The sequence below is a fragment of the Triplophysa dalaica genome, chromosome 12 (genome assembly GCF_015846415.1).
Source record: "Triplophysa dalaica isolate WHDGS20190420 chromosome 12, ASM1584641v1, whole genome shotgun sequence".
In the NCBI taxonomy this organism is placed as follows: Eukaryota; Metazoa; Chordata; class Actinopteri; order Cypriniformes; family Nemacheilidae; genus Triplophysa; species Triplophysa dalaica.
This window is the reverse complement of record NC_079553.1, coordinates 1621012-1647309: the sequence shown is the minus strand read 5'-3', so window position 1 is coordinate 1647309 and position 26298 is coordinate 1621012. Positions and strand designations below refer to the sequence as shown.

At 39.5% G+C, this 26298-nt stretch overlaps 1 protein-coding gene across 1 annotated transcript; it reads left to right on the top strand.

Moving 5' to 3' along the window:
- Positions 1-576: 576 nt before the first annotated feature.
- On the top strand, positions 577-25465 carry emc2 (ER membrane protein complex subunit 2). Its single transcript, XM_056762879.1, has 11 exons — positions 577-640; positions 1911-2024; positions 4719-4783; positions 6410-6495; positions 7872-7929; positions 14528-14613; positions 14784-14843; positions 17473-17554; positions 17687-17797; positions 20840-20944; positions 24884-25465. The coding sequence occupies exons 1-11, from the start codon at positions 601-603 to the stop codon at positions 24968-24970; spliced, it is 894 nt and encodes a 297-aa protein (XP_056618857.1). The 5' UTR covers positions 577-600; the 3' UTR covers positions 24971-25465.
- Positions 25466-26298: the final 833 nt, after the last annotated feature.

Below are 26298 nucleotides of genomic sequence, written 5' to 3'. Positions count from 1 at the left end.
ATATAAGAGACATTGTACAGGGTAGTATATAGTAGAATATACATTTTAACAGATTGTATGTCCACTTGTGCAAATAGATAATTTTGTTCTATGTTAATGTTTATGCTACGCTATGTTAATGTTTACTTCTATGTTATATACATGCATAAATAAAATGTACACATAATAAGGCACTATACACACAATAGGAGTAGTGAAACACATTCCTAATGTTACAATATAACATTGTAATATTTTAACAATTTATCATTATTTGTATTAAATACATAATAAATTGTCTTATATATTCACAGTTAGTAATTTTCTTCGCTTTAGGGTACTGTGCAACAATGCAAAATTGTGAGAAACCCTTCAAAAATACATTTAACTTTAATTCAATTAATCGCTTCTCAAACCAGTGTTCATACTTGATGGTTCGTCGTTGTAAAAGCGAAACGTATAAAGGTAGATCATATTAAACAAAGAAACTTGCATAGAAATCTATTAAATCCATTTTTGCGGTTTAACCTATGCCCTTCTTTTGACCCCTTTTACGGCGTTAACCCTTGACGTCACGACTACGCACCAATCAGCGCACAGGAAGGAGGGAGCTTAGAAAACATGTCGTCCATATCGGAGCTGTACGATGTTAATTGGGAAGGTAAATAACTTATTTTTTTGTTTACAACGCATTGTCATGGCTGCAATGTTTTTGTGTATTAACTTTTCATGATCCAAGTTATGTGCTTTTTTAATGCTTCGTGATTTCAGTCGTTTAACAGCTTTTCATTCAGCACAGCATGCTAGGTAGCCAGTTAGCTTATGATTATACAGGATAGCAACAAAAGCTGTTTTTATTAGGACAACAACATCCTGTGATATTCTTGCTTGACATTACATCACAAACATATGAGTCTCGTGTTGAATTGTAAGTAATTTCTGAAAGCATTGTGCCTTTTTTATCATCGCTAACTGTAAGTAGCTAACACAAGACAGTTGTTTCATTAAATGTTATTCTGACCATTTTGCGTTTATGTCTGTCTGGTCAGTTTATGTAAATGTTTAACATAGTTTATTTGAGAGAATAAGTATTTAAGCTGATGTAACGTTACATGTCATCCATTCACAGCTAGAGATAAAATCGATTCAGTTGATCAACTCTTGATGTTCTTTTTGATATACTTACAGACAAATTCTGTATAATACAGCAAATGTATTCATTGATACGCATTTTGATGCCCACTGTCACTCATCATATTTATTGTGTGTGCTTCTGTATATTGTCCAAATGTACACTAAGCAAAGCAGAGATTGAAATCTTTAAAATCTACTATAGCAGATTTACTATAGTTTTACTATAGTAAAACCAACTGTGACAGATGTATAACATGCTATTTTTGGAGTTATTATTGTAGGCTATTATTTATCGCACATGCATGCGTGGGAAGTAATGTTTATTTTACCAATTGCAGTTGCGATTATGAATGGTTATATATGTACAGAACTTTTTTATATAATAAATTATATGAGTATTACATTTACAGGTGTATTAAAGAGCCATCCATGTGTTTTACTTGTTTAATGTATTTTTTTCTACAAATACCACAGTGAGAAATGCACTCTTAAAGTAAAGGAATACACAGCATGTATATGAATTTCACATGTGTGTTGTTTATTTGTCTGTCTATCTCTATTATATGGATGATTGCAGTGGAAACAGGTTTTTGTATTTGTCTAGTTTATTGTGAGTTGTATTTATATCGAGTCAAGATGGAGGACTGAGTAAGAGGACATTTCAGTCTAATGGATCACTTAATTGCTTAAACAAAGCAGTCAGATTAATAAAGAAAATACAAGCTATAATAATGATAAATAATTGAAAAAAAACAAATGAGATGGCTAATGATTTTCTTTATTACATTTCATTTCAGAGATGCGTGACAAACTCCGTAAGTGGAGAGAAGAGAGTTACAGAAACAGTGAGCAGATTGTGGATGTGGGTGAAGAGCTGATTAATGAGCACGCATCTAAACTGGGAGATGACGGTAAGTACAATCAGTGTGTCTAAACAAAAACACAAGAACCTTCCGTCTCTCCTCCATTGCATTCTCATTTGCAAGTAAATGACTTTGTTTTCAAAGGCAGTGGCAGTCCTTAAATAAATATTAGCTTAATAAACACAGCAATATTTTGAGACGCATGGTATTTCAGCCACTGAATATTATTCATTTTGAAATGTCTTTTGAGTCAAAATTAGCAGTGCAATTTATTGCAAGAACATATTCAACCGAAATCACACAATGCTGATTTTAGTAAATTGTCATTTTCCTTTTTGTTTATTAAAAACATTCCTGTTTGTTATGGCTTTGACTTGTAAAGCCGCTTACTGCACATGTATTCCTGGAATTCACTCTTTAGGACAAAAACATCTGCCATATGCATTGTGATGGTCAGAATTGTCATACCCTGTCAAACTGAGTTTGCACTTAATTGAAATGCAGGAGTCATCTGTATGAATCATAGACTTAATCAGTCAGAGAATTCACTTCACTAAAAGGATGACTCACTCGAAAATGACGCATAAAACCTTGAGCATTGAGTTTTGACCTTGCGTACGGAAGTTTCTTATCTTCAACCTTGAGTGCACGTTAGCATGCGCAGGATGGGTGTCTCAATGCAATTGTGTTATGCATGTTTTTGGCATACATTTCACTTTGCATCAGCTAAATTACATGTTACTTAGCTAATTAAGTTAGTAATGTTAACAAAGACAGCTTTCTCTCACAATTTGACTGAACACTATTACTATTATGTAAAATCATCTAGTATGGTATTGGAACTCTATTGTGAAAGTAATGTTTTGTTCCCTGATGTCTGAGCTTATGAATAAAACTATTGCAGATGAAACAACACAATTTTTCTTTACTCTGTTCTTGGTTTGTCTCTAATGGTTCAATAACAGAGAGACTTTTCAGCGTTTCTTATTAAATTAATATGGGTTTATATGGCAGACACATTTCAGATGGCTTATTCTCTATTTGCTTTGGTCAGTTAGCTTCTCTTTCCAAGCCAGACAAGCAGATGAAGTCTTGCATTCATGTTGTCAAACATAGCAAGTAAAGCCAAGACTTCTTTCAGCTAAAATCATTATCTCAGAGGTGATCCAGTCCTTGATATTGGCTCTTAACACACTTCATAGATGACAATTTTGGTTTACCAATTGTAGAAATTGAGCTCTTTTCTATTCAAATTGAATTCAGGCCATTTTTTGCCTCATCTGTATTGTTATTTTAAAACCACATGTAATCTCAAATAACTATTATTAAATGTATCTTGGATGCTTTGTCAGAGTACAGCACCACCGGTTGAGGAATCTTTGCAAACAACAATGAAGGAGCCAAGTCACAAGTTGCCAGATAGCCCGTAGGAAGACATTTACAATGATGCATGTACTAGTACAAGAAAACAAAAAGTAATAATGTTTTCGTGGCTCTAGGAACAGTTTCTAAAATCTAGATAGTGTCTGTTATCTTATCACAAAAAGATTATTGAACATTTTGCCAATAGACATCGTTCTCCCTCTCACACAAATGTCTAAATGTAGTAAAATTTAGAATTCAAGCATTTGCCGTGTGATGACTAGTAGCAGTTTATTGATTCATGATGGATTTTATTGATTCACTATGTAGCTTTTTCGGCTACTTTTTTCTTGTTGTCATTATGATTCATACTGTCTTTAAAGAGCAGGGTAAACACATTAAACAGCTTGCTTTTATTGAAACCAGCTCTTAAATTGGCTGTGAAACAAGATGGTAATTATCAAAGTACCACTTGGAATCATAAAAACTGAAAAAAACTCCAGCCGTTTGTTTGTTTTGGCATATCAGTTTTTCTTGTTCTGCTAAATTTTAATGTTCTTTTTCAATGAACACTTTTAAAATCATTAAGCCAATAGATGTGGGCGTGCTTGTTGAAACTCTTGTCTGTTATGGAGCATCGATTTCATTGAATTACTAGCCAAGCCCACTAAATAGTACTTATATCAGAGCGTAAGGTAAAGATAAGGTTCAACAAGGTCACAAAAGCTTCTCTGAATTCTATAATCTTTTTAAATAAATGAATTGTGATAATGTTTTTTTCACAACTGTGATGTCAACTCTGTCACACAAATGTAAAAAATAATGGCGGTGTTGATCTGCACGTAATGTTTAAGAAACAAGCATGTTTTGTAAAAAACTAAAGAAGCAGAAGGTTGCACCCAAATGTACATGTGAGAATGTTGGAACAGATAAATCCCAAAATAATTGATTCGAACATTTCTGTCGATTTGTTCCGTGTTCTCTCCTATTACTCAAGTATCAGCGGATAGGTGCTTAATTTCATGTAACATGACCTATAGATGATGGAAATCATTCACCCTTCGCAGTGTTTGACTGAACTGATACATAAAGCCAATGAATACGCTAAGGTTTTCTTGTCAAAATTCATCGTCTAAGTTTTATTTGGCGTCGTGGTGTGAATTTCTTGACCGTTTCCATAAGACCTGCCAGCTCGTCCACACCCAGAAATTACGAAGATAAACTCTGTTACTGATGGATGTTTAAGATGGTATTTTCTAATGAAACGTCACAGTTTGCTTGAGTTCAAATGGGCCGTATGTTCATTCATCATCTTTGCTACGAGGTTGAAAAATAGGCCCGCTAATGTGGTGTCTCTTTATGCTTGTCTCCTTTACCCAGTTTGGATTATTTACGAGCAGGTGATGATCGCGGCGCTGGACTGCAGTCGGGACGATTTGGCCTGGGTGAGTTTCTGTTATGCTTCAGTGACTTTTTTTTCTCCTTTCGTCTTGCTCACCTGCCCCACATCAGCCACCGCAAAATGAGCTTTTCAGTCTGCTTGCCAAATCTAAAACAATTTTCAAACATAAAACACATTTTGCATGTTCTTTTTAGAGATGTTTAGGAAATGGTTTAAGAGGACGATGAAAATAACAGAGGTGCTCAGCCATAGAAAAAGATGTCACTTAGACCCTTCTTGTTGACTTTAAAATTGTAAAGTAGTCAGTTTCTGAGGTTCCTAGCAGTGGCTAGGAAAACAGCGGGAAAAAACGTCTGTGAGCATAATGGGTCAGTCGGGTTAAGCCACAGAGCAAACTTTCCATCCGAAGCAGAAAAACATTGGAATTGACAGTAACCATCCCTCACCAAGTCATGAGTGTGTAAAAAAAAACCAGGACCCATTTCATCTCGGAGGGAAAGAGCTGGTAAAAGTAGCATCCTGCCTCTGACTTTTATAGTAGCCAGTGTGGAATTGTGGGATCCCGCTGTGCAGCGTTCTAAATTCTCACCCACGTCACTTGCAATTTTTCACATCTTCTCTCACAGCTGTATGGCTGACCTGTTTATCATGGCACCCACGGACAGGAAAGTTACTGTTTCACTTTTTGGTCAGCAGAAGTCTTCCCTGTAATATTGTCTTGTCAGACTAGTCACATCGCACTTTTTAGAGTAGGTCTATAAAGTTTTAAACGTTGTGGGTGAAAAATGGACAAAGCCCACATTTCATCACCACTGAAAGAGGATTTTTGAGGGCTTTATATTATAAGCTTGGCAATGTCAGTCTGTGATGAACAAATTTAAATTCATTTTGTTGAGAATTAACTACAGAAAGTCTGATCTTAAAAAATACTTTAAACCATTTGTTATTTGTGCTACTTGTTTGTTTGTGCCACAACTTGCAATATGTTTTGTGCCATTTTGTCTATTGACGCTAGTGTTGCAGATGTTACACAGGCAATTCCAATTTCAAAAGTTTTTACCATACTGATAGGTCACATGTCAATATTTGGTGGTTTTAATACCCATGTGAAGTTTTTAAAGTATTTATGGTGTGTTTTTAAAGCATAGTTTTCCATAGTCTGGTAAGTGAACCGGCACATCCATAACAGCCCATATTCCTCATAAATGGGCAGAGGAAAATAATAATAAAATAAAGTAACTATTTTGTGGTCTATAAAGAGTCATCCCTTCTCCATTTGTCTGGTATTATTGCTTCTGGTTTGTAAGTTTAAATTCACAGAAATCCTCCAAAGAATGTTCTCCAAAAATATGTGTCCTTTTTTGTCACATCCATTACGAATGAATTTTTCTTTCTTTTAAAATAGAAAACTTGTGCATTGACTGATATTTCCCTGATGTCTGGACTCTATCATCATCTGGGGTTTAGTAAGATATAACCAGATGATTCAATATATTGGCAATGAATACATTCTATGAGAATTTCAAATTTTTCAAACACCCAGAAGCTAGAATTGCCCACACATTTCAATTTCAAAGTTTACTGCTTTGTTTTTGTTAACATTGTGTTTTGCTGTTTTGTGGACGTGCACGCATCATCATACTCGCTGTTGTTGTTGTTCTTTACGTAGAGTTGTCTGCAGGAGCTGAAGAGGCAGTTTCCAGACAGTCACAGAGTGAAGCGATTAGCAGGGATGCGGCTGGAGGCGCTGGAGAGGTATGATACACCACAGCACCCTCTCAACACCACAGCCTTGGATAGACTGCAGGGGTGGGGGGTTCTGGGACGTGAGCGGCAGGATACGTGGTAAGGGAGGCTGTTTATTTTTCAAGCCACCGTCGCTAAGTGGGAAAGCAAGAGAAATGGGTTTAGCCTTTTGTAGTCCAGTGGCTCTTTTGCCTGAGTGAGGAATTCCGGTCTTTCCCGACATTATTTTCAAATTTTTTACTCTGTTTTAACTCCCTGGTTAGGAAAACAAGCCAGACCTGTAAACACAGGCGCTCTCACAAACCTAGGCCTGTGTTTTCTCTGCTAGAGAATTTCGCTCTCCATCTACTTTTGAGCAAACGATTATCCCAGTCAATGTATAGAGTTTCAAAAGGATTTCAGGTCTGTTCGGTCTGGTCACCATATCGTCGACTTGTTTATCGCTTACGCCAGGAGTCGTTGCATAATTGCAAGTGATCACTCCTGCGCAGTCAAATTTGCTGTATTAAATAAACTGCAAATTTGGGTCTAATTGCCATCAGACGCTCGGCCTCTCCGCTCCCACAAAGCTCGATCCTACGTAAACAGAGTAAGTCGAAGCGGCTGGTGCCGTATGAGATGTGCCAGAGAGAGTTTGAGCTCTAATGTGGATGTGAGAGAAGGAGCGGCGTTGGAACTCGATGATAATGGGAACCAGAGCTGCTTCTGTTGTTGGTTGAGGGCTGAAACAGGTTTTGATCATAAGGCCGGGGGTTTGGCCGCGCAAGCATTAGCTTCGCAGGTTGTCGCTAATAAAAAATCCAGCTCGATTCCATCCCGCCACGCTTATTCAACATGACAAGTGAAGTGCCTGTGGCATCGTCCGCCCCATTACTCAGAATACACTTTATGAGTTAAGCATCGTAATTCATAAACACGCGACGCTCTCCAAGCCTCGGTTCAGGTTGAAGAGGCCGATGCTCTGATGTGCTTTGAGGAGAGTATTTATTTGGATTTTTGACATCTGTAACTCATATACGTGTCTCCTCGGAAGGCCTTTTAAGCGAACGGCTCTCAGAAACGATGCCTGATTTGTGGTGGACGTGCAGGCTGATTTGTTTAGAGGTAAATTAAAGTGCAAGCAATCATGTTTGTGGATTACTCACATCGGCGAGCTCGTAAACCTTTGACAATGCCGGCCATTTGAGCTGCTACGATAATGACTGTTTATTTCTGCCCCTTAGATACGCACAGAAAGCCTATTTTCAGTCACTATAGAAACGCGGCGCTGTGTACACAAAAAGTTGGTTACTGTGAAAAGTGTATCTGATATCCCTACCACCTAATTTAAGATGAGCGACGTTCTGTTGATTTTCCTAAAACATGATCTCTCTTTGCCGGTAAAGGTATGAGGACGCCAACAAGCTGTACGACTCCATACTGCAGGATGACCCGACTAATACGGTAAACGAAAAATCTCTCAAGATTGTGCTTGAAACTTCCTGAAATGTACCTTGTATGTTTTTTTACTTGTCTGGCACATATAAAACTTTCTCTGTGACCTGAGCCCCATCCCAAATAAAACGCAGACAAGAAGAACATTGATTTATGGACTTGCATTAAACATTGCAGGGGCAACCCTGGCGAGAATAAATGCCTTTTCTTTTGAGGATGGGGATTTATCGCTCATCCTGAGACCCCGTTGAGGGCTTCTCAATTCATCTCATTTAATAATTTCCCTCATTTTTGAAACATTTAATCTTTAGGTAACTTAGGTTTAGTCTGAATTGATTTATCATTTCAAGATCAATTAAGTAGTACGATTGATTTCTCTAGTCTTGACATAACACACAATTTGTTTTGTTATCAAGAAATATATGTTGGTGTCCATGTATACTGTGTTTGTTCAATCTGTTCCTACCCTAAAACACATTGTACATTCCTTTGTCTCCTACATAACTTCTCTTACTTGCATGTGATCACCGGGCAATGAAATGCATGAGTTTTCATAACCATAACAATACTTTATTTGATTTGGCTTAAAACATACGTTATATATTTTATGCTGTTTTACACGTATACCTTTTTTTACATTTTCTCTGCACTTTTATTTATTCTACATCTTATTGTTTGCCTATTTGTAACTCTCACGTGCAGAATCCTCCAATGGCCTCTCTCTCATTTTTTCCTTACCACCAACACTAACTGAGAGTCACTGGAAGGAAAAGGAAATAATGTTTTTCATAAATGTTTCAAAGTCTGCTTATGGTGTTAGTTTCCTGTGGATTGAGTGCTTCTTACTGTATTTAATTCACATTTTAAAAGCAGTTTGGGTTGGGGATGTATACTTACAATGTTTGTGTGCCTTACACCGTGTCTACATTGTATGCGTCGCACCGGTCGCGTCCTGTGTAGACATAAATGTACTGTTATCAGGCATTATAATTGACATTTACTGTGTATCCCCCTCATTTATTATATCACTACTATTGATATTTATTTTACTTGAATCTTTTACAGTTGGACCAATCCGTCTTTCTTCTCCTGACAGCGATAGGTCTGCTCTGTTTGTTTTTTGTGCGTTTTAACCGAGGCACTCTGCCTATTCCCATGATCAGGGTTTAAATTGCGAACATATTAAACGGCGTGTAAATAGGCAGTTGAGAAGAATGGCGTGAAAAGGATATCATCAAACCACTGCGGTTGCATTACTCTTTACAATCTAGTAATCATATCGCTTTGCCCCTCTGTTAACATTTACAAGATATGAGACGAATGTTCCCTCTGAGAAATGCATTTCTGTCCTGGTGTTGTAGGGAAAAAGTGGCAGTAGTGTGATTTTGTAAATGTCCCTGTCAAAGTCTTGCATTTCGTGTGACCCTTCCCTGCCGCAGTAATGAAAACCATCAGGAAAAATCAGATATCCTGTTACTGAACACCTGCAGAGAAGAATAATTTGTGAAATTCAGTGTTTATATACACTTATTGTAAACATGTTAACCACAGGCCTTTTAGGAAATCTATATGAAAGACTATTTTTGGTTGCACCGCACTGTAAGGTTCTTTATATGAACATCAGTCGATGTGAACGAATAATACTATTACAACGTTTATAAATTAAAATTTCATCATTTACTAATATATTTTTGGCATTAAACTCAATGAGCTAATTTTAAATAATGCTAAACGACTGTTTACTGACAAAACAAAATTAAGCTTGTGCTGTAAAAAATACATTTCTCTTTCTTAGTTTATGCTAGCGAATGCATAAACTAATGTTAAGAAAAGATATGTATTTTTTAAAATAATCCCAAACTGTTAAACTGAGATTATTAATTACGCTTTGACATGGAAAAAAGGCAGAATGTGCCAAAAGACATTTTCTCTCCACAGATCTGTTAGACGATCTGTCATTTGACCAAATTTTAAAATGTGAATTGTCATCATCAATATAATGAAATGATCCTTTTACACACAGTTAAGCAGGAAAATCGCTGGAAAATAGTGTCCAACCACGTCTCATTACCTCACCAGTCTCGTTCAGAAAATGTCTGCAGCCGTCATCTAAAAGGAAATGTGCGTTTTTGAATGATCACTTAGACAGCCGTCATTTTTTGCACCAGGAAGTCTGGGAAATGAAGTGAAATGGGCTGACGGGACACTTGGACTCTTAAAGCCTTTTTAACAGTTTTTTTTTAAATGTGTATGAATTGGTCTTTTGGGTTTGATTGTACTTGTTTTAATTTTATTGTTAAAAAAAAGTCTGTGAAATTTGAAAGGTTTGAACTTGATCTTGGTGGCTCTCTGAGAAATCCCACAAAAACCTCCTATATCACCCCTATAAAAGACCAAAAACAGACCATCGGTGAAGCTTGTTTTTTTTTTGGCTGTGAAAAGCGTGACATTTCCACATGTTATCTTCACACTCACACTTCACCGTGGAAATATTGTAGGCAGGCACCATGTGAACCACCCTACCCGGACACAATTAGGTTCAGCCCAGATTTCTTTGGGCCCAAATGGGATTCCTCCTTCGTGATCTCTAAACTCAAGCCACTCAAATCAGGGGAGGGAATGGAATAAAATAAGAGCCCCTTGTGCAGTGTCGACTAGACCGTTTTGTCCCACAATCTATTTCTCTTTGGCTGGTTAGTGGGCGGGTTGGCAGAGGTTGTGGTGTTGGAGAGATGACATCATCTAGGTCACCTGTCTGTAAATGTTTGGTGGTGGGGAGGCTTATCTAAAAGCTGTTTTTTTAACATGATGATCAGTGGAATGGGACAAGTGCACGGTCCAAGAAAATGGCGGAAAATTGGCGACTACTGTGAGGACTTGTGAGGCATCCCAGCATGCGGGGCTGCGATTGGAAACTGAACTGTTGTAATTATAGGCTGTGGAATAGATGTGGTACCCATTAACCAGAATTGTTGAATCAACAAAAATTGCTCAAGGTTTGTCTGCCATGGCGGAGTCCAAAAAATGTTCGAACTCCTAGACCTTACATCGCTCATTATGGTTCAATACCTACAGAATTCGTCTCTGTCTGATTAGTTTGTTCGATAAATCATTTGCAAATGCATCGTTGCATAACTTTTGTCATATTTTGTTTGTTTTTTCGCTTCCATCCCACCAGCATCATGCCTTATGCTTTTCTTTATAGTGGTCTTTCCATGCTAAGACTTAAAGGTAAACTGTTTATTTTCACACCGATTGACAGGCTTATTTAACTTGAATTTCAACGCTTTTCGCTTGTAATTTAACAAGATAAACATGATTTTGCTTATGAAAGCAAATTAAGTCAATGATAGTCCTCCTGAGCTTGACCCTTAGAATTACACACAATTGCGAGTTTTTAAAGTTCAAAAACAGTTAGAAATGCCATCTAATCTGGCTCAGATGTCATCTAAACTGGCATTTTGCAAAAGGGATAGTTCACGCAAAATTTACATCATTTCCTCCCCACTCTGTCATTTCCAAACTGAATTACTTTTTTCTTCTGCAGAACACAAAATGTTTTTTTTTGAAGAATGTTGATAACCGAAACAGATTGGGTACCCATTGACCCATTGGTTTTGAGTCTGGGGAGTTGACAGATTGCAGATGTGTCCAATGGTGCGACAGCAGAAAAATTGAAGACAAATATCTCTTATGCTATGTAATATGATAAATATTATTATTATAAAACAATGCCATGTTAACAGTTTGTTTTCTAAATTCTACTGTGTCTCACAATGACACGTTTTCATTTTTACTAATTAAAAGTAAATAGAAACTCACTTTGTCAGACGGTAATATTTATGATTGACAGTGTGAGCCGACATATACATTTATTGTACTTTAAAAAACTGTAACCCTTCTTTAAAAATTCCCTAAGGTTCATTTCTGGGTGAACTATCCCTTTAATGATTCGGTCATCATTTTCTCACCCTCTTCAAATCAGTGTGATTTACTTTATTCAGCGGAAAAAAATTGTGTTAACAGAACTGCGACGGCACCTATTCATTTGCGATGGTTTTGTGTCCATACATTAGAAGTGAATGGGTGCCAGCGCTGCTCGGTTCACAACATTCTTCAAAATACTTCTTTTGTGTTTTGCAGACAGAATAAACTCATACACGGAATTTTAATTTCAGTGTGAACTATCCCTATAAAACCAGCAGCAGGTTATTATTTTATTTGATGGTGAATTTGAAGTCCGGTCATGTCGGTATTACCCGGCGCTGTTAGTCGGCTCCTCTTCACCCTGTGGGAACGATGGCCGTCTATGCAATCCCTGGAGGTGGACTCTTAACGGCAGTCTGACCGCTTGTGAAAGTGGAGCCGGGGGTTGATAGAGAAAGCCAGGTCCTTCAGCATGAAAGCCACTCAAAAACACTTTAGAAGAAGAATCATGAGGAGCATGAAAAAGAGATGATCTGGATCGAATCGAGAGGGGGGAAAGAGATCGGAATGGCTTGGAATAGCTCACTGTTTAATAAAGTTTCGTAAGCCCCTGTATGTTTCTATCGGTCCCAAGTGCTCCAAGAGGAAACAAAAGACATATTGGGCCCAGTACATGACTTGTGGTCTTCCACTTTATTTAGTACGATGTAGAAAAAAGTAAAGTGAGTGAACATTAGCAATAAAATTTGATGGCTGATACTACTTTAAATGCTTGTTTGGTTCCATTCCATAGTTTCTTTAGATACGTTCTGCGGATGAAGTTGTATTGCAATACAGAAATAGTGCGATAGTCCAAACAGCATGAGGTTATAGCCAGGGCCTTATTTTACCTGTCATCTATAGTCCAGAAATGTGAAACCACATCTTCTACTGATCCAGTAAGTACTATCAGACTCATGATAGTCGAGGTTTGGCAGCTCTTCAGGTTCATTTCTTGTGTGTGTTAGTCTGTCTCGGCTTAAAGCAGCAAGTGAACAGGTTCGTTCGACTGCCTGGTTGATGGATAAGTGGATTTGGAGTGACGGTAGTATCATAGCAGTTCCAGATTTATGGCCTTTCAGAAGTGACTCATGGGCAGCTTGATGGGGTTTGGTCCGTGCTGTGGTAGCAGGGAAGACCCACTTTATCAAGTGCCAGTCCATAAATAATATCTAAGGCAGAGAGGTTCTCTTCAAACTGTAAAGCTTCTGCATCTCAGTCTCCTTTTACCAGCAAAGGGAAAGAAGCTGCCCTGGAAAAGTCGTCAAAAGCGGCGTAATACTTTCTGATTCAGATTGATGAGATTCTAATCCGCCTGAAGGTCACTTCTGCATTGGAACAAGGCGGACGTTGTTTTGTGGCTGATGCAAACCGTGCTTCGTAACTTTATGTGAATGCATATGGCCCACGGCTCTTTGGCAGCGGGTTATTTTCACCACTTAAATAAGTCGAGTCTTCACTTATCTTCTCCCGTTCGAGCGAGCAGCATCCTCGCCTGTCCCTCAGCAGAAAGCCGATGCTTCGCACGCCAGAATCCGCAAGCTTTCTAATCTGATAAAGACATTACTCTTCTGTATCTGCTGGTATATTACTTATGACTTGGATGCAGCGTGTCGGTAATAATATGCTTTTAGGGAAACGTATTGGACTGTCTTATGGTGCAAGGCTGTTTATTACAACACAGCCTCGGGGGAGGAAGGCCGAACTGCAGAAGCGCCCAGAACGTTTGACACGCACCAGTGATGTCTGTTGCTTTAAATCAAAATCCAGATCAAAGTATCGCAGTGTTTAAGTAAGGGATAATGTACAGGCAGGTTGTTGTCTTGTATCACACTGAAGGGGCTTATTTTGCCATAACGGCCGGCTGCTTGTACATTATCCTGCTTATTAAACGGCTACTTTCAACATGAGGAAAATACTAGACATAAAATGTCAATTTGAAATATTTTATTAGCTGATTTTTTCCAAATGCAGACCTAAAGCCATTTAGTTTTGGTGTTAAAGTAAGAAACGACGTTCAAATGTCACAAACAGGCAAATTGGTTTAATCATTTGTAAATATAATGTCATATATGGTATAAGAAAATTTGCAGCATCAAGGTGTTACTAGTTTCAGTGGTTGTTATTTGAAAAGGACAACCCTTGGAATGCCGAGACTGGCCTATCAGAATCAAGCATTCAAATTAGCTGTGTTATAAAGCTAGTTAACACACATCTACCGAAATGCATACATGTTAAATGTAACTTTGAATGCGCTTTGAATAAAATGTCTGCCAAATGGGTGCAAACTGATGCTGGATGGCTATTTTTGAAGTTGTTTAACACTTTTGGATAGTTTGAATAATAAAAGTTTAAATGTGAAATTGTTGCGTTACATCATAGCATTACTTGCTTAGAGTTTAACAATACGTCATTTTGATAGAGCATGAAATGCATGTCTAACCAGTTCTAGATTTTAGATTTTGGTGCCTCTGCTGTTCCTACTGTCTAGGACTCGGAACAACCGGGGGATTTGCAGATTCCTTCAGCTCACAATTTTTCTATGATCTTTTTATATCCCTCTTTCACCATATGCTCTTTTCTGTTCCAAACAAACACTTGAAACACTATAGCCTTAATCCTCTGTGATGTCAACCCACAGGCAGCACGGAAGCGCAAGATCTCCATCCTGCGAGCGCAAGGCAAAAGCAGCGAAGCCGTCCGTGAGCTCAACGAATATTTGGAGCAGTGAGTGTTTTACAAGAGGATTAAAGCCCCGTTCTCCTCCCCTTCCCCTCCGCTTTTTAATTAAAAGTGGTTTTGCATGTGATTGAGTCGCCCCCCATGCCTTTCCCTAACCCCCCTTTTGTCCCGAGTGGCCTTTCTGATGAGCTAACGACCACTCTTCTGTCTTGCAGGTTTGTGGGAGACCAGGAAGCATGGCATGAGCTGTCCGAACTCTACATCAACGAGCATGAGTAATGATTTCTCGCTTTGTTTTATTAGTTCAGTCTTTGTTATACCTCCTTAAACAAAGGGCGCGATTGGATCATTGCGCTTTTGGGAACCGCTGAGAACGGTCGAGAAGTTGATTTATGTTGGCATTCCATAAATTAAAAGTCACTTTTTTGTGTTTGACAAAGAACAATTTTTGATATACATGGTGTAAATGTCTGAACACAGACATCTTTCCCTTAAGACAAGAAATAAGTGTTTGTGATAAAGTTAAGTCTACATTAAATCATTTTACATCATTACATCGTAAAAACCTAAAATTGGTAATATTATTATTATATTGCGTGTCATTATCAGTAAATTACCAAACGCAAAGGTGTCAATGAAATATCCAGAAGTTGTCTGTGTGGAACGTGATGTTTATGAGGGTTACGAGGTCACATTCACCGCAAACTTGCAGGTCATTCTCAGGACCTTGCGTTGAAGCCTGATGGTTACTGCTGAGCTGTGGGGCGCTTCAGAGTTAAAGCCAGTGAAATGCCAGTCTCAGCCAGGGGGCCCTTCTTAAAGCCCGGTGTCTGTTTGTCCCATGGAGTAGGGCCTTAATAGGATTTGTTCCTTGAGCCCCCTCTTCAACTCCCGGTAAAAGACCGCGCTCCCCTGCTGATATCTTTTTTGCCAGAGGTTACTTTCCGCCAGGCATCAGGATTGTTGGGAACTTTGTGTATGTCTTGTCTCCTCCATCCTTCTTTAATTGTTTTTGACTTATTGTCTGCAAGGTGGGCTTCGGGGGGTTAGTGTGCGTTGTCACGGTCAGAGGGCGCAGGCCGTAGGAATGCGGGTGCTCAGTGAGAGCGTCGCTTATTAGAAGCTTTTGTGTAAAGGGCTTTATTGCTGTAGCAAATCCAGGGGTGAGAGGATTATCTGCCTGCTTAACACAACTTTTCAAATATCACACCATTCTTCGACATCCCCCTATCTATAGGCGTGTCAATGTCACTCTTCTGCTTTATCCCTTTTTTATTTTAGGTCACAGGCTCCCTTTTTTCCATTTCCCTCCACTTCCGGCGAAACCCAAATTATCTCCATGTCTACGCTGTGAAAAGAAATGAAAAGGGGAAAAGATCAATTCCCAAGTGAATGAGGTGCCACCCGTTCTCCCAAGCAGTCAAGACAAGACGAAGAGAAACAAACACCACCCAACCAGCTGATTACGCAGCTTTGAGTTATGACAGATTCATGTTCAGATTTTCTTTTGTAATTTAAATGCAATTGTCTTCCAAATCATTTGTGTTTGCAAAGATGTTTTTGCTTATTGCACCATGTATAATTGTTTTTTGTATAAAACAATTATACATGGTGCAATAAGCAAAAACATCTTTGCAAACACAAATGATTTGGAAACATTTGGAAACTGAGAATAATATAGATGGCGGTCTTGGTCCGTTGGTCGTTGTGTTGAATGAGGTGTCATGTAATCCTCAGGTGTGTTTGAGTTAGGGGTCACGTTGGTTGATGCCCGTTTTGTCTTCTCTGTTTCTGGCTCAATCTGTCCATCTCTTTCTCTCACTCTTCGCTCCGCTCTGCCAGAGTTTATGGCACGGCAAGAGCACATCTGAAAGTCTTTATGGAGAGGAAATGGTAATTGCAAGCAGGCTTCAACCTTCTGAGCGGCCTGATCTCACTGGCTCGCTCTCTCGAACTCTCTCACTCTCTGTGTTTCTCTCTCGCCCATCTCTCTTTTTTCTTCAAAGTCCCTTGAACATTTTCTAAACGGCTAGATAGGCTCATCATCTCGTGCAAGTCGGTAATGCCAACGCTCTTTTTTTCCACCGAAGAAAGCCTTGTTTACGTCAGCGCGCTTTTTTCTGCCAATTCTTAGCCGTATGATTGCTCAAGATTAGCATCCACAACTAGATTGGAAGCAGTCCAGCTCTGTTTCACGATTTGATGTGTTGTGATAAATAGATTTGTGTGCACAAGCACGTACGACGCGGGCCTAGATGTGTGGACCTCGCACGGAATGAAACCGAGTGCTAGCTCACAGTAACTGAAAAGGTCGTGCGGTTTTAGGAACGTGTCGATGGTAAAGACGGTAACAAGCATTTCATCCTCGTCAATGGCCTTTGGACACATTCGGCTCATTTTTGTGTCTTGCGGCTTTGCTGTAATTGTCCTGCAGTTCTTTCTGAAATGTTTGGTTATTTGGTCGGGGCGATGGGAAACGTTCGTGCCCATACTGTATTCTCATATAGTCGAGAGCGTCTTAGACACGGAACTGTAGATTTGCGTAAGATCAACACCTCAGCAGTCTGCTTAGAATTGATCTCATCCAAGAAGGACAGATTGGTAGACGGCGTCTAGAAATGCAATGACAATCTTACGGCTTTCGCCCCTCATTCATCTTTTAGGTTCTGGAAAAGAGGACTAGGGCAGAATTGCCACCTCTGTTGCAAAACTTCATTCATCATTTGACCATATGGGCATTCATACACAGATTTCCATTAACCCTCTTAAAAGCTGATTAAAGGGAAACCTCAGACCGTCCCGTCTATGACCGTCAGCGAGACCGAGCTTTGCTTTGCATAATCGGCCACAAAGCTACTTGGAAATGTTTTTAAGTATGTGTGACCTTCATTTGTATTCCCGCAGTTATGGGAAAGCGGCGTTTTGTCTCGAAGAGCTGATGATGACAAACCCGCACAATCACCTGTATTGCGAACAGTACGCTGAGGTACAGTAAAAGTCTTTTTCCATGCTTCACAGTCTATAACTCTGCCTTCTAGCGTTTGTCAACTACTCTCAACCAGGTCAATACTCCTGTAACAAAACATTACCGTTGTGTATCTTTTCCAATCTCTTGCAGGTAAAGTACACCCAAGGAGGGCTGGAAAACCTCGAGCTGGCCAGGAAGTATTTTGCGCAGGCACTGAAGCTGAACAACAGAAACATGAGGGCCCTGTTCGGCCTTTACATGGTGAGATCTGTACAGCGCTTAGAAAACAAACACTGAATACAGGGGGCGTAATTGGGGCACAGTTGCATTCTGCGTTTCCATTTTCAGTGTTGGGAAAACCCCCGGTTGTAATTTTGCAGTAATGTAACCCTTTCGTTCCTTTGTGGGGCATTTCTGTGTTTATGCCAAAGATAAACAAACCTTTGACAACAAAAAGAATGGAAGAGAAATGGCCGCTGCTCTTTCACACGTTCCTCCGCTGCAGAGCTTTCCGCAATATCTGCGCTGAATAAGCCTTTCATCTGTATTTATTTAAACAGGATGTTGTCCATTAACACCAATGCATCATTTGTAAGTGACTCTTGACATATGAATACAAACAGCCAGCCAGGAGCAGACGGCTGACAGAGCGTGTGGGGAGCCACACACAGACGCACTATTCAAACTTACGGTCGTGCACACATGCACGCTTCGGTAGTGCAAACACAGAGCCGCGACGGTCATCAGCTGTCTTTGATGTGTGATTTGCATGTGTGTCAAGGCTGGCAGAGGCAGGCACGGAAGCAAGTCAACACAACAAAGCAGAGAGAGATCTCCCTCTACAGGGAGACGCTGAATGTAAATGACCTTTCCACCGGTATGTGGCCAAGAGGATGAGACTTGCCAAAGACAACCACCTCACGAGTGTTCGAACTGTTGCAATACATTGCACGCTGCCTCTGCATTCAGTGTTTTACAGCATCTAGGCGCACCCCTTACGGGATGGCCGGAAGGCTGTTCTTAAAAGGTAGGCAACTTAATTATGTTGCCTTTTAAGATCGCTCGTTTCGCCAACATCAAGGCATCAAATGTACCCTTCACGAAAAAGGAATAATTATTTAATTACTGAGAAGTATGTGCGGAAGAGGATATTGGGCAAGTTAAATAATGAGATTTTTCTTGACACAATGATTTCAATCCTCAAACGAGCTAATATTCGGAAAAATATAACCTTTATTTTATATTTTTGCATTTTGTAATAATATACAATTAGTTTAATCTTAAATAATAGTGACTTTAATGGTAAAAAAATACCAGCTCCTATATCACTTTGAATAAAGATATCTGGTACATGAAAAGATACTAGAACTAGAGATGTACCGATACTACATTTCTCTACCGATTGTTCTGATACAGATTCTTAAGATTAAATGAATATTTCTTAACTTTATGATCTGTATAAATTCACATTATGACTATTTATGTTGAACATCAAACCGATGATGCTTCTTAACATTTTCTATATTCAGAGTATAAATTCAGTGCATTTTCCTGTTCTCTTTTGATAGACAGGATATATCGGCCCTGATCATCGTCTGTCTCAAACTATTGGCTGATAGCGATTATTAGCAGATATATCATTGCAGTAATGTCATTTTAGCACTAGCCGGGTTTCCATAAAAAGTTGTGAATTTATTGGATGCGCAGATTTGGAACATCGCATAAAAGATCTGTGAACAAGCACCGTTTCGATTCAACTAGTCAACTGCCACTCAATGTCAGAAAGAAAAGTAAGAGAAGCCACTGAATATAATGATTTTCATATAGAATAATACTTGCGCAAGCAGACGATTACGAAACACAATCAATGCAGTGCTTTTGTGGATGCCTGCTGTTTGGGAAACTTTGCTCAGGCATTTAAGAATGACCGTAACAACAGTTCTGATGCTGTGTAACAAGATCAGTACTCTGGTTAGTCAGGTTACGACGTGCAATTACGTGACTTTTTGGAGGAATTTATTCGGCAAATGCGTTTCCAACTCCCATTATTTCCATTAACCCTTTTTCCCAAAAAATGAAAAACCACCTCAAGCGAGCATAAAAACGATTTGGCGAATTTATGTTTTTTTATTTGAAATTTGCCGTTTCCATCACTCGTTTCTGATGTGAAACTTCAACATATGAATAAAACCAGAGTGATGTTTACCTGCTTACTGACTGTGGATGCTTCTATAGAAGGGCAGGTGTCTATCTTGGCAGCTCTTTTTGAAACCGAGATTGTGCTTCTGGTGACAACGATCCAATAAAAGTATGAAATACACACACCAAAATCTAGAAGGTGCCAGAAACAGATGAAGCTGATTGGTGTGCAGTTAAGGTTTCAGCACATTCACGGGGAAAGACTTTCACGTTCCAGACGAAAGAGTCCTGTGAGCCCTGCCGAGCTGCTCTAAAAGCAATAATGAGGGAACGATGGAGGATTAGTGGTTGTGGAAGGGAGATCTTTGCGCGGCTGGATAACATGATTCACGCTGCACCACGCTGTTCACACGCCGCCTCCCAGTCACGCCCAGCCCCTGTCAGCTAAGCATATCTCTGATGCAAAACACATCAGCCTATGATAAGTGACACAGCGGTCTGACTTTTCGCTACACAGCCAGGCCCAAAACCCTCACATTTTCCACCCTTTAAAAATTACCCTCTATTGCCGTCTGGGTTTAGCCACCCTTCCATTATGTGGGCTTTAAGTGGTAGAGCATGAGCATTTGTCTCTATGACGCGTTATTGACACTTTCCAGGAATGGCGATACAGTCCTTGTAACAGAACCAGTTCAGTTATAGATTTTGGGGGGTTTTGCACTGATTTAAAACAAGGTTGTGTATGAATGTGTGTGAACTCAATACCTGTATGACGTCCTTTTTTCTGCAGAACACAAGAGAAGACATTTCTTCACAAAAGAAGATATTTTGAGGAATGTTGGTAACCGAACAACAGCAGTACCCATTGACTTGCATTGGTTGTGTCCATACAATAGAAGTGAATTGCTACCGCCGTTGTTAGGTTACCGGCATTCTTCAAAATATCTTCTTTTGTGTTCTGCAGACAGAAGACAATCAAACTGGTTTGAAATGACAAGAGGTTGAGTAGATGATGACAGAATTTTCACTTTTGGGTGAACTATCCCTATAAGCGGCGTATCAACTGTATTCTCCTGCTGTGTAAATATGGCCGCTTCGTGTCTCCTCCATCACTTTGGTATGTCTCACTCTCGTTTGTTTTCTCTTTATCTTCCTCTCTTGCAGTCGGCGAGTCATATCGCTGCTAGCCCGAAAGTTAGCGCAAAGGTCAAGAAGGATAATGTGAAATACGCCGCATGGGCCACCTCTCAGATCAGCAGAGCCTATCAGGTGAGAGAACTTCACGAGGTACTGTTATTGTGGTTTGGTTGGCCGCCTGGTTTCTCTCTTTCTCACCGATTCAGGGCACAATCTGATACACACACAGTAGAGCACATCACCAGACGGTGAGAGTATGCCATGCCTTCACGCTGGTTGTGCACTGGATGCGCGTGCCTGGGCAGAGCGCAGCTAATATGTTGACTTAAGCCCACAGGGCCTGGCATAGTGTTTCGCAGCTGTTTTCTATGTCTGCATGTTAAAGCGCCACTATCCCTATGAAGCATAACAGCTGGTGCCAAACACAGGCTTTGGGGGTTAGGAAGGGGAAAGTATGCAGTGTGCACACCACGGCTGCACAGGGAGGGAATAATGATAGCAGAAGAGAGGAAAATGTTAAGTGTAGCACAAATGGTATCACTAAGGGGTTTACACAGTTGCCATGGTACATAGTACAGACTATAAATATTATAGACTTATTCCTAATCTTAACTGTCATCGGCGTGAAACACATTCCTTATTCAAGCATTGACTATTAAGTGTAATAAAGGGGTCTTTACTCTGCAAGTGGGGCTATCAAGGGCCACACAAAAGCGTGTGGGTACTGTTAAAGTGTTTCCTGTGTGGTTGGAGGACTAGTGTCATACTGTCTAGAACTGACCCCCTATATATGTTGTTGGGTGTCTCAGTCCCATGAGGGGTCCCTCAGGGCTGTGTCATGAGATCATAACCACTTCATTCTTGTATTAATTTCTATTGGCAGGACTGACAAACAGCAAGACAGACCTTGTTGAAAAGTGGCATTTCTAATGAGTACAAACTTGAAATTTGTATAAACAGGAACTTGCCATTAACGCTGAGTGGACCGATTATATGTACATGGTTACAATGTTATCCTGAGGGTATTTTAAAACTTGGCCAGTTTTCTGTAAGAATTTCCAGACCACCCAATACGGTTATTAATGTCACTCGTTCTATCTTCACTTTATCTATGTATCAAGGGTTTCTCTTTCTAGATTCCAGTTACGAGAGCGCCATTGGTTACAGGTGGAAATGATTCTATTCTATTTTTAGTGGATTGCATTGGCTAGTCCCTTCCACAGTGTAATCTGATTGGTCCAAAGTCATGTGCCCTATAACCCTAAACATCAAATGCTAATTTTCAATGAGGACAAAACTTAAAGGTATAGTTTGCCCCCAAAAAAATCTGTCATCCTTTACTCACCCTCGTGTCATTCCAAACATGTATGACTTTCTTTATTCTGCCGAACACAAATTAAGATTCTTTGAAGAACATTGGCTTCCTATACATTTCTCAAAATATCTTCTTTTGTGTTTTACAGTCATACACGGGTTTTGAACAACCTTAGGGTAAATAAATTGTTTAATATGGGTGTGAACTTTCCCTTTAAGACAAGCTATTTTGTACCTCAAAAGCCTTGAGTTATAGTCGGTCAGTTTTGGAGGCACAGTTAAAGAATTAACCCCAGGCTGTTCTGAACAAGCCATCCATCCCTTGCCCTTCACAGTATACGGTACCTGAAAGCACCTTAGTTGTATTTTGTCATGCAGCAGGTTGGAAGGTCAACCTGTTGTATTCTTTGCTTTGAAGAACTTCTGAGGTCTTTCAAAGAGAAGTTGATTCTCTATAGCAGAAAAGCTTTGATTGATGAGGTCTTTTGGAGGTCAACCACCAGGTATGAGCCACTGTAAGCTTACCTTTATTTAAGAGGAGCCAAGTGAAGAGCACCTGAAAAGGTCAAATGCTGGCCACATTGAAGTTCTTTGACAGGAATTAAATTGTAAGAATTGAATTTGATGGCGTATCCTCGACTCATCTCTCTTCTTTCTAGCACTTGTCTTCTTGTGACTTCAAGAGTAAATGCATTAAGTTCGTCCCCCCGTCTCAATATTGAACTAATAATTCACAACTGATATCAATCTGCGTTAGCCTGCGTCGAGGCTTGCGTCATTCCACGTTTCATAGAAGGATGACTCATCTCATGGATGGATTAGGATGCAACACAGGACTTCTGATGCGTAATGCTGTAGAGGCAGGACCAGAGACGCAGTGTGATCAGTTTGGTATGGAATGTGCTCACAGATTCTTTTTTAATTTGGGATTCATTGGAATTAACCTGTCAAACAGCCCCAACAAATACAACTATATTAATAATGAAAGGCGAGGAGTGAGCATGCATCCGTGCATCATTTCTGTGAAATGCATTTTGTGTAGGGACTAAACTGGGGCATATTGAGTTGTCCTCTGCACCATTTTTTGAAGTTCTTAACTTTTATGCTGGTCTGAAAATTAAGTGTGATGGAATCCATCATTTAGGAGAAACCACAAAGCTCACTTGCACAATGGGGATTTTGTGAGAATGCTGGGAAAAGCATTTTGGCACACAGACCACATTTCATCTCTATTAATCTAGTGAGGTTTCCTGGTAAGAAAATAACATTTGTCTTTGTGTATGTGTATGTACACGTCCAGCAGGACTCGTGAATGATTTGCGCGGACACAGATATGCATTTCCAAATCCAGAAACGCCGATGCCATGCTTTTTCTGCCATGCTTCATGTGCTTATTTATATTTACCCAGTGAGTTCACTGGGACTCCTTTTTGTCTGAAATGTTGCTGTTTATCAGGAATCAGTGCTCGGCCAGGCAATCTGCAAACTGCTATAAGAACATTTCTTCTGATTTGAGAGCTGAGAGCCGCATGGTGACATAACCAATTACATGACTACATAACCTGTGTACTGAATGATTTTATGAGCCTATCAGAATACTCAGATACTCAGACATCCAAAGTAATTTAATGCTGCATCTTTATACCATCACAAATGTTTTTTTAAGCAATGGAAATTATTTAAATATATACAACTTGCACAATTCATTCAATCATTTTATTTTTTCAAATAATTTATATTTTTTTATATTTCATATATTGTTTTTGTGCTCATATTTTAGATGGACAAGTTCATGTTATTATTGTTAGATTAAAAAACTTCTGTTGATTGAAATCAAATGTAATTTAAAAAGGTCAAAATATCATTTAAAAAAACTTGAAACTTGAAAGTTAGAAATGTATCCTTGGCAATAAATTGAAAAAAGTTGAAGTAAGGGGACCAAATTATTAACTTAAAATATGTTTAAAAAAAACTGAACCAGAAATAAAATGAATTAAACGAATAATATAAAGAATATAATGACAAAAGCACATCACAAAATTTGCTAAAAAATCATATGAAAACAACGAAAAGTTCATTTAAAATATTAGTTCAACTACAATAACTGGACTGGAAAGTAAAGTTTTAACCCAAAATATATTCCAGACTTAAGACGTGACTAATAAGAAGAGATACAGAGCACTTATTTATCAGATAGTGGATTGGTTTGTCGTGTCAATGACTGGAGGGAGGATGGAGATGTGTGCTTTGGCCGATATGGTCAATTTGTTCAGTTTGAGGAGCAGACAGAATCTCAGCAGATGAGTCACACCGGATGTGGCAAAAGCGTGACTAAGTATACTTGGCCACAGGGACTCGGGGCTAATGGGTCTTCGTGAGCGAGCGTGTGACTCATTAGGTTGTAGTAACCCTTCAATCCGTTTGCTCTCACGGGACGAACAAGGAGAGAAAGAAGACCTGCGACTGCATCTCTATTACCACAGTAGTGCAGGACAGGCCAGAGGTCAAAGAGCCGGCATTAAACCCTTGAGGTTTATCGCACTAATTCTAGCGGTCATTTCTCTTCATTCTCTTAAAATGAAGGATGAATCGTTTTATGAATGCAGTTCATGCAGAGAGATATGATGGGCGTGAGCAAATACTTGTCTTTTAGCATTAGCATGTTATCGAGTCTGACGCACCGCAGTGTTTGTGTTAAAAGTAATGGGTACAAAAACATTGTCCCTTCGTCAACCCCTCTCTCTCTCTTTCTTTTAGGTTGCCGGCCATGGGAAGAAAGAGAACAAATGCTCGGTGAAGGCGGTGGAGGAAATGCTGGAGTCCATGCAGATCACCATAGCCTAAACCTCAGCTCTGTCCCCCATTGCCCCAACCTCCATCACCACAACATCATGGCAGCGCTCCCTGCTCACTACAGTACACCACCGCCACCACCCACAGACCAGACCACCCAACCGCCCCAGCCTACACTCTCTCTATCTGTTTATCCATCTTTGTATTGTATGAGGTTCCTGGACAGCCTTCATACACCCCCAGCCATTCCACACATTTCTATTTCCAAACTCCAGCACTCCTTTTATTAATTTATTAAGAGCTTAACGTTTGGGTTGATTTGGGGGAATCAACCGTGTCTGCGATGGAAGTGATCGTGCAGGGAAAATCCGTGTTTCGTAACGTTTCTAATTCTAAGGGTGGTTGTAGATTTAAGGCTGTGATTAGCGAGTGATATTTAACAAAGAATAAAGATGTGATTTGACTAGCAATGCTAACTGTACATGCAACAGAATAACATTATCAAATATGTCTTTTGATTAAATAAAGGACTGCATTTTTTTTCAACGATGATTTACATTTCTTCGTTTATTCATTATCCGGTCCAAAGACTTCTTTCTTATGCGGAGAACAAAAGGTGAAGAGCGGTACCCGTTCACTTCTGTTGTACGGACACAGAACCAATGCAAGTCAATGGGTACCGCCGTTGCTCGGTCACCAGCATTTTTCTAAATATCATATTTTGTTTCGGGTTGCCAACTGTCCCGTATCAACCGGGACATCCCGTATATTGAGCCTGCCTGATTTTTCCAACACGTGACTTACCATGTCCTGTTTTTATTGAATGCTCCGCTGATCTAACCACTGATTGAAGCAACAGCAGCAGTGATTACGGCATGACCTACACCTGTCATCCAATCACAGCTCTCTTCTCGTGTATCAGTTTACGTTAAGTAAATGCGCCTTTGTTTCTGAATCGGCAAAACCTGCATCTGTCACTCGCACGCCCCCATAGACCTCCACGAGTCTGCGTCTCGCTCGCAAGTACACAGACGCCCGCACAAAGAAATGTTTACCAACTTTTTTGACATTAAAGCGCATTGCAACATGAATGTAGTTTGTATATCATATACAGCAGGGGTCTTCAACTACTTATTTAGGGGCCAGATTCCAGAAGTCTAAATAGTATGTGGGCCAGTTTTTGACTAATCCTAATTTCTTTTGTATATCGATTATTTGTTGCGTTTTGTTCCTTTTAAACTGTTTTTGATGTATACAAATATTGCATCCATTATCTGTGCCTTTTCATTAGATTAAATTAAAAGGGATATTGTCTTTTTCGTTGTATTTTATATTCCTTAATGCGTTACTTTACCCAAAAATCGCTGCTAATTTACTCA